General features: G+C 44.8%; 1 protein-coding gene across 1 annotated transcript in view; it reads right to left on the bottom strand.

Annotated features, from left to right (window-relative positions):
- Nucleotides 1–730: 730 nt before the first annotated feature.
- LOC309589909 (potassium voltage-gated channel subfamily KQT member 1-like) overlaps nt 731–9,765 on the bottom strand; it is a gene marked incomplete at both ends in the record, with an annotated part of 511,694 nt that continues 502,659 nt past the window's right edge. Inside the window, one exon of the mRNA XM_082310623.1 lies at nt 731–886. Within this exon, the coding sequence (XP_082166749.1) occupies nt 731–886 (156 nt within the window). The remainder of the gene's footprint in view (nt 887–9,765) is intronic.

The following is a 9,765-nucleotide window of genomic DNA, read 5'->3' as shown; positions in this document are numbered from 1 at the left end:
TGATAGCTATTACAGTGTTCTTGTGCAGTAAGCCTACGCAGATATTATCTCTCTTGCCTGTCTGTTCCAACATGCATCTCATCTCATTTGCAACCCTTTGCTTTAATTAGCTGAAGTCTTTGCTTCAGTCTTTCATATGTCAACCAGCCTGTGTACACTTCCATATTTTTAATCAGTAGCCTGTTGTCTTTACTTTGTCATTCGCACTAGCATATAAATCTGCCCTTCTTATGATCCTCACTGCTTGGTAGAAGTCAAAACATGCTGTTTAATTTTCCTGTTCACTGATTTCCATTTGTTTCATGTTCAAATGCTGGCTCTTTTCCCCCTTTTGGGCATGCTGTGAGCATTAAACTTAGTGATTAAATGCCAAAACCCGACTCCTTTTCCCCTTCCCCGCCCACGAATGGGTCATCCTAACCCTTGCTCGGATGCTTACCTCAACAGCGCGCCCTGTGCGTGTGCAGTCAGCCTAAACGGGGCTAGCTGCATGGGACCGCCATAGGCTGACAGAGGGTAGCTAATGATGGCTAATAAAACAGGTGCAAAACTTATGTGTTCTCGTAGGCTCGTGACTGGCTTTTTACTGCTTGTTCTCATTTTTTTATTTAATCTACTACAGCAGAATATTTCATTTCACCCATGACACAGCCGAATCCTGAGCCACCAAGACTTAAAAATAACCGGACATAAAAGAATGAGAGGGTGGCATGTGGCTGTCCTCCGGCTTTCAAATTTTCCGGTTCACTGTGGGGGAATCCGAGGTTGTCTGTAGCTGTCTGACAGGTGGGGTGGCTGGCCCTGACATCTGTGCCTGTGGCTGATCCCCGAACTGAGCCTGGAGCATGTTCAGGATGTCATCTAGCTTCTGGTCCATCTGCATGACCTGTTAAGGAATCAGAAAGCAGACGAGCTGTCAAATGGTTGCACATGCTTCTGGTGAGAGACACTCACTGGCCAAAAGCTCTGGGAGGATAAAGCCTGGCAGGGAGCGCTGGCATCTGAGAACCATCAGTTCCTCTGAGTTTTGTCTAGCCTGTTGCTCTAGAAAGGCTGAATGACGCTATGAAGTCACAGGGAAGGGTGTAAAGCCATGTGAAGTGGCAGCAGGAGGACAGGACATCGGTGGCCCGAGCACTTGACCTCTTGAGTCAGCCATTTTGTCTCTCAGCCTTTTCCCAGGATTGCCAAGTTCTCTCGGTGATGATGCATCCTGCAAATATCTGCCCTGAAACTCTCTTTCGCTCTTCGGTTTATTGTGAGTGTTTTTTCCCACTACCTCTCCCAGAGCTTCACCACCCTTTGTCGTAGGACATCATGCTTTCCATTACTGTCTTGGGAAATGAAACAGCTCCCCTCCCTTCACACTGTAAATAGATGCCTCCGTGATACATGTTACAGTCAGAGATCCTACCAGATACGGTGTTTATTCCCATGCATTGTTAGGAGGATAGCCTACTAAAAACCACATAATAATACCAATGACTTCATTAAAAAAAAGAACAACCTTTCTATAGGAAGCTTGACATGCTAATCCCTCCTCTCATTTCTTTGCTTTCCAGCTGAAATTTCTCAGGCATAGTCCGTAAGCAGAGGAGTCGTTTCTAGTTATTATGACTTTTAAGCTGGGAAAGAGAAATATGGATTTTTTTAAAAGGACGCTGCTCTCATACTTTCTACTGCTTTTTGAAATCCTGGCCTTTATCTAGGAGGTCCAAGCAGGCATTATCCCATTGTGCTGGTAGGGTTTGCCTTCACAGCAAATGGCATCCCACTCACCTTAGCATCAGCCAGTGGGACAGGCTGGGGTCTGTTGACTGCTCTAGTTTGCTCTAAAGGCAAAACTGCGGCCAGCATCCTGTAAGCAACTGGGATTGCTTCTGAGGAGGCTTGAATACAGTGCAGCTTTGTGTAATAGATGAGCTCAAGAAAAATGAGCATTTTGAAGAACATTGGATGGTTCACTTTACAGTTATCTGCTGTGAAACTCTGAGCCTCTGAAAACTGTGATCTGTCCCAGTGGGTCTAATAAACTGATAGCAAACCTTTTAGAGTGATATCAGATCTAAACTGAGCTTTCAATAAAAAGGGAGACAGAATAAGAGAGAGAGAAGGATTCCAGCCTTTTTTTGTGCAAAGATAACTTTGGAAATAGCCATTGGCAGCATGGACTGAAAGTTTAGCAGGTTGAGATTGCTTTAAAAAACAAGGCAAAGAAAATCACCTTATCCGCTTTCCCCTTCTCTGCCTTTTCTCACTCCAAGTGTCTGCTCCCTGAGGGCCCCTCAAACCTCAAGGTACCAGGAGCTTATTCAAGTTATATCAGTTTGGCAACCACTGTTCTCTCCTATATACAGCCTGCTGGGGGAAGGAGGCATGGAGTATCTTTCCTGCCTCATGAAGGGAGAGATGTGCTCTTCTCTCTTTCATTTCTACTTTCATGACTATTATCTTGTAGTAGAAAAGTCCCTCTCCCTGTCTCTTCTTTGGTTTGGGTGTGGGTTATCTGAGGCAGTATTTTCAAGCAGCAAGGAGGGAGTATTTAGGGTGTGGATTAGATAGTATAGCCCTTCACTATGATTTCTGCCTGAGTGCTTTCAGGTGCATGGCTGGCACTGCCTGAGGAGTGACCAGGGTGGGCAGGGCAAGGCGTGTGGGCATGGGAGGATGGGGGCTGCTCACTGCAGGCCCCCCTGGGTGCAGGGTTGTTGGCTGCAAGCCTACCTTGGGATGAGTCACTGTTGAACAGCAACTTGAGTAGATATTGACTGTATTTGGTTGAGGGGAAGGGGCCCCAGCAGAGGCTGTATCCGGCAGAGGAGCAGCCACCTGCCAGCCAGCCTGACTCCATGCTGCCAGTAGCATCTCTGCCTTTTCCCATATTTAATGAGCTGCTAGGAGAGAGTGGTTGATGCTGCTGTGGCAGGTCGCTCTCTCTGGTGTGGTCACCAAGAGAAGCACTGATAGTGCTTTCACTTTGGGCACAACTGTTACATATTCTGCTCAGCATTAAATTGGTTGGAAGTCTGGAAGTCACTAGTGGTTTAAGGGTTAAGCAGCATGGAATTAATTTAAAAACCACAGCCTTTATTTTCTCCTCCATTCTTGAAAAGCCTGTTTGGCTGATGCTGGTAATGACTCAACAGAATCTTTCTTAAGCAAAAATGTTGCACAGAGGAGAAACTAAAGCAGAACTAATACATTACAGTAGGGTAAAAAGAGGTGTAGGCAGGGAAATGGGATCAGACAGATGAAAGATCTTTTGGGGTTTCTTTTGTGAGGCTTTGTTGATTTTGATCTGCACACTTGATCTTAGATAAGCTATGCCTGCATATTCCATATCATTTAAACTTGCTGTATTTCTCTGTATTTTGCCAACTCAATGAAAGAATGTGATGAGGAATAATTTTATGCACTTTTCTTTCCAGGAGAGGAGGAGGATGGAGAACGTAAATATTCATTTGTAAGGAGGGAAAAAGAGAAATTCATACATAAGGGAGTAGATTACACTAAACTTCTGTCACACCTTCCACACAAGGATCTGCAAATATTTCCTGAACATTCATAAACGAAGCTGCTCAGTTCTCCTTTGTCAACTGAGAACCCTCATGGGAGGGTTTTAATGGTAATTTTTGAGATTGGAAGCAGGAGCCTACAAAATTAAGTGACCTGTAAGAAGATGTGGTCAGTGGCAGATCTCTTCTAATCCTTAGCTTTGTATTTTATACATGGGATCAAGCCACCACTTTCTGGCTTCAGATGCTCTAAAATATGCCTTACTTTGAACATGCAACTAGGCTGGTAAAACTTTAGTCAGAAAGACAAATTCTTCAGTACCTTGTTCAATCAGAGCCTATTAAAAAGGGGTCAAATTTGGAGGCTGGTTAACTGGGATTAAGGAGTGACAAAAGGAGAGCTTTGGACACTTCAAGGCTTGACTGAAGTCAGTAGGATGACTTGCAGGGTCAGCAGACTTTTCATACGGGTGATGATTTTTCACAAGAAAGTCCTGGTTTTAGGTTTCTCCAAAACCACCTAGCAGCTATTACTTTCCTTAAGCCCAAACGGAACGAGTTGCCAGTTTTGAGAAACACACCCAGGCAAGCACACAGGCAAAGGGTTAAATTGTGCAACGTATTTTTCGGCTGAGTAAAGTGAGAAGCCATCCATGGCTGGCTGCAGAGTTTCCAGAGAGATGTGATATGCCCCTCGCAGGCTCGGTGGAGACAGGTGAGTTTGGCAGCTGTCCACGGGCAAATGGCAACAAAACTTCTGTTCTCCCACATCACAAAAGCACTCCGGAGACAATCTATAAAATTGTTAAAATGCTTTTATATCCTTTCAACTGCCCTGTAGAAAGGAGACTTGCAAAAGCAGTTTAAAATATTACACTGTTGTTATTGGGGATATGAGGTGAGCTGAAGGAGTGTTGAAATGTATGTTCATTTTAACATCCCCCCGTGAGCTGGACTCCATGGTGACATGCAGGACTGGTAGACAAAGAAAATGTCTTCCAACCAGCTCCAGTGAGTCACAGAAAGCCCTGATGGGGAACTGGGTCTGTCAGCCTGTGGGAGGCAGGGTGTCCCTGCCCTTCACCTTGAGCACCAGGTTGGCTTTCAATACCTATGTGCTATTTGAGGTTGCTTTTCAGCCTCTGTTTGTGAAAGCTGGTGTCTCGACCCTTTATCTAAATACCCCGTTTTACCTCAGTGGGCTCCTGCTGCAGAAATGCCTTGTGGAGAAGGGGGCCCTCGGAATGGCAGCAGCATGGAGAAGGAGGGCTGGATCATGCTGGGGATTTGCCACATGCTGGACAGATTCCTAACTCCCGAGAGCTTTTTTTCTGACATGTTTTGCACAGGCACACCATAAACAAAATACATGTGTGGAAAACTCAGTTGGAGTAGCCACATGATCTCCCCCAAATCCTCTCACTTTAAGCCAGAAAAATCCCTCCCCCCAGGTTGTGCCTATCTTTTTAATATGATTTCTGGAGGCTGCGAAAGCCAGTATCAATTATGTGCACAACACACTGACTTGAACTATTTCCAGAGGAGTAGCAGAAGGGGAAGATGGTCTGCTGGAGCACTGAAGAAAATCTGTAAACCCACAAACACGCTCATATGTTGCTAAGTAGGTGGAGCTTTGTATCAAAAGCTAAACCCCATAAATCAAAGTTGCTGTCACCTCCTTAAGGCTCTGCTCTCTTCCTGCCTGTAGCAGTCCTACATGAACTCATCAAAATGGCTGAGCTGTACAGCTTTCGTGCAGTTGTCTGCAACATGTCTGGGCTGCTGGTACCGGGGATGCAGCACGAAATGGAGGAGGGAGAGAAGGCAGCCCAAATTTGTGTTACCAATCAAAATGTCATAGAGCAACAATAAGTTCTGCTTTTGGCTAAGATGGATTTACTTTGGCTTCCTGTTTGCCTCAGTCAGGTGCGGAAAACTATGAAGATGTACCCACAGGACAGCCCAAGATGTCGTGGCAGGGGTGGAGGACTGTAAGGGCCACTGCATTGTTGAGCCCCATCCCCTGCTATCGGAGCCACTGTACGATGGGTGCTTTGGTTCTGGAAGCCCCACAAGACATCCAGGCTCCCTCTCCTCGACGTGCAGCCCTCATCCCACAACAAACTGCAAGCCTAAGCATGGATGACCAAGAGCCACCAAAGCACAGTGGGCCACAGGAGGCAAGCAAGGGCGTTCCCAGAGTGTCTGCAAGGTGTTACGTGATATTTTCCAGCTGCCACTGCAAAGTCAGCCATATCTGGGGCCAGAGCTGCCACGGCCAGCTGCCCCAGTGCATGCAAACACAACATCCCAGCCCAGGGTTTCCAAACCACCAGAGTCCTCAGCTCAGCCCACTGAACACCCCTTCTCTAGCAGTGGCCCACCTCTGGGCTCACAGGCTTACCACTACCTAGACATACCCCCCCAAGAACCTACCATTTCCTCTGTTTCCAGCCTTTGCTGCAGCTCCTGGCTCCCAAGGTAGCTAAAATGAAGCTGGATCCACTCGCTGCAGCTCTGACTTGCAAACACTTGATTTGAGAGCTCTAACACCAACTGCTTGGGAAAGGGTTGTCCAATGGGTAGGATTTATTTTGTATGGAGAGAAGAGTGTATGTGAACCTTTGTCTGCCGTGAGCTATTCTACCTGCATGTACTTCTTTCTGAATACTCCCAGCTTGTTATCTGTGATAGGTCACCTAAGGTCTAGCTTGTAGGAGAAAATGGTATTAATTTAGTAAAATCAGATGTGATTTACTTGAACTCTTGCAATCCATTTTATGGATGCTTCCATTTCTGACTCGTGCAACATATTGATTTAGCTTAAGCTCGTTATCCAGAAATTCGTGCCATTTTCTCATGTTGACCAGGTCTGTCACACGATTTTTCTTCTCATGCCAGATTGTGGACTGATTTGATTAGATCTTGTAAAGCCTATGTTTAGCTTTATATGCACATCTGGTCTTGTAGCTTCTCTCTGCCTACAGTTACACCCAATTATTCAAACATACTAATTGCCTATCGTATGGTCCGAAGTCTGAATTGTTTATTTTAGGAATTGCTTTATTTTTTAGCATGTCCCTGAGTGGATTTATTGCTGTCCAGAGGCTGCTGATTCTGGGAAGGGAAATCTTTTCTCTACAGTATTGCATGCAAAACTGCCTCCCTCTCACCTTGCGTGTCCCCTGTTAGAGAAATTTCACTGAGGTGAAATGCTGAAGCCACTGAAGCGTTTTTTTCTTCTTTTTAGCGTGGCCAGACAATGTGAGTGTTGATGTAGCCTGTTGGTAGCTCTCTGTGAGGAAGCAAATGGACATGCCAGCCATAGACACCACAACTAGCTTGGGGAGATTTCTCTTGTGCAAGGTGCAGCTGTAGTGCAGCCTCTGTGAGCCTGGTCCAACAAAGTGCTTATGGATGTGTTAGCTTGAAGCATGTGAAGAGTCTTGCTGAGTTCACCAAATATTTAAGTAAGTGCTTTGCTGGACTGGAGCCAGAATGGTCAACAGTTTGCAAGACTATACCTTTAGGATAAGCTTTTGGCATCTCCTAAAGTACTCATACACACATATGCACAGAAATATATCTACACCACCATTTTTTAAATCTCTGAGGAATGATAATTGGCATCTACTGTGGCATCCTTCATGAAATGACTTCGGCATTAATATTAGCAGAGAACTGGCAGCTTGTTTCTCCTCTTAAAACAACAACAACAACAACAAGAGGGCTTTGATGAACAGGCTCCCATTAACTGACTGTTTTTGGGATGAGTTGTAACAGATTTGGAATTGGCCTGATTCCTAAAACGATGCTGTATCCCAAAGCAAGGTTGCCAGGTGGCACATACACAGGGAAACATCTCACTGTGGTATGTCAATGTCTGGTAGCCAACTGCCAGCACTCCCTGCCCTAACACTGAGCTGTGCAGCTCCTCGCTTCATTCTGCTGAGGGTGCAAATAGCGCAGAAAGACCAGCTTCAGTCAATGGGAGCTTTTGCCACTAACCTCAGAGGTCAGGTAAACAGGTATATGAGTAGAAGCTACACAAAGAGCACTTCCATGACAGCCTGTTGTTCTAGCAGACCCAATTCTCCATGAACACCAAAAAATATATAAACCACCAGACTGTCTTGTTTGACTTATTCCATGTACCCCTCAGCAGATATCAGTTGTTTATTTTCATTCCATGAAACTTATCTAGATAAGTCCACAATTTTCCAGGCCTCCCTTCCTTTATCTGAAACATCCCCACCCATTCTTAGGTCAGGTGTTATAACCTTTGGTAGCCTAGGATATAGTAATCTTTAAGTATAGCTTCATTTGTTTTGGTTTCCATCTACCTTTCCTGTTTAAATGAAAACACAAAGGTCTATCCCTCTGCACTTTGTTCCTGGGGTATTTCCTGTCGGTACCCTCTTGGTGAGCATTATATTTTTATATTTCCTATGCCACAGTTGCACTGATGAACCTCTGCAGTAAGACCTGTGTTTGTGGTTGCTGCTTCTGGTGTAAGATGCCATTTGCTTAATCGCTAAGCAACTCTCAAGAGTTCAGCCCTGGGTTTCTAAAGCAGTCCTGGTCAGCACGCAGATTATGTTAGCAGTGTTACTGCTTCAGAGAAGGTGTGATTTTTTTTTTTTAAATTAATCTTGGCTTCCTAAGTAAATGAGGTTTAGCTGATGATGTATCTGTGTATATGTTGCCACGGCAGCTTTGGAGTAAGCTGGCCAGCTTCAGACACATTTGCCAGAGAGACAGAGTCCTTACAGATAAAATGTTTGGACAGATTTCTGAAAGTCTGGCACTTGTGCAGAAGACAGACATCCAAATTAGTGCCTCATTGAAGGAAGGGCAGAAGAGGAAGGTGAACTGTATTATTAGACCCCAGAGAATCCACACAGGATGCCCTGACCACAGGAAAAGCTTTATTCAGCTCTTGCCCCTTATTAGCCTCGGATAATCAACCACAAAATACAGAGCCACAGGAAACCAGGCAGCAAAATTTCTACTGCTCCCAGAAGTACTTGTTTCTAGCTGAAGAAATTCAAGTGGTGCCAGTCTTTGAGTGGACACAACCATAACTTTCCACAGCCGCCATTATGCAGCAGCACTTGGCTGCTGGGTGTGCTGTAACTACGGAGGGAGTTTGTCTCATTTTAGCTATATGCATATGCACCTGTGTGTCTGTTTGCAGCCAGTGCTTTGAAATGTTTGGTTTTTTCACCTGACTTTATCCCAGTAGGTCAATCAGACTTTGCAGGACTCTCTTTCTCTTAATTTATATACATAAATGTTTTTTTTTTTGTTTTTGCAGGACGTTTCATTCTTCACCCTCCTCCAGATCCTGCTCAGATCCTCCCTGTAATCTTGCCATCTCTCTTTGCGACATCGCTCTTCAGCCACACCCTGGATGACGCACTGCCGTTTCTCAGCTCATTATATTGTGTGGCTACAAGTCCTGCTGCAAAACCAGCGTGGAAAGAAACAACACACAAAAATAACAAACCTAGTTCAGCCTCAAAGGTGGATATGCAGCTACTGTGAGTCACACCTTAATTTCACAATAGAGCAACCTTGGAACTTATGCTCCAAGATGCTGATTAATTTAATTTTTAAATCTCTAAACAATACTGGACAGAGAGAAACAAGATAAAGAAAATGCAGCACTGAGTATTTAAATGGTGCCAAAGGAGCACTGAGAAAGAAGTGACCTTAGCCTTTCACTAGATGGATGTGATAAGCTCAGCATTTTAGATGGGTGTGATGAACTCAGTATTTGTGCCTCACCTAAACCTTTGAAGAGATGGTATCGAGTCTTCTGCGCTTGGATTGTTTTGCCTTTACATTTGCTTTTTTGAGCTCTATTAAATCTCCTCCAAACACAGTCTAACCCCACCAGCCTCATGGCTAGATAGGCTTGACCAGTTCCTGTAATGGGGAGGACACTTCGGGCTGTGCTGCAGCTGGTTTGTTTCCTTCAGCTTAATTGCAAGGATTGCTTACTGATACTGAAATCAGTGGGCAAATTCACTTAATCCAGGCCTACTGACCGGCCATGTAGCTAAGCTAGCACCTAGTTACCACAGCTGATGGACTGTGTATGGCAAGGTAACATTTATATGCCTTATCACAAGTATTGATACACAACTGCCCTCCATCGACACACACACACAAAAAGCTTTACTTAAAATTATCAGTCCATCTTTTCTTATAGGTTGGCAAGAAAGGCAAAGAGAGAGGGAGAGAG

The sequence above is a fragment of the Platalea leucorodia genome (genome assembly GCF_965183815.1).
Source record: "Platalea leucorodia genome assembly, chromosome: 4".
Taxonomy (NCBI): Eukaryota; Metazoa; Chordata; class Aves; order Pelecaniformes; family Threskiornithidae; genus Platalea; species Platalea leucorodia.
This window is presented reverse-complemented; position numbering and strand designations above follow the sequence as displayed.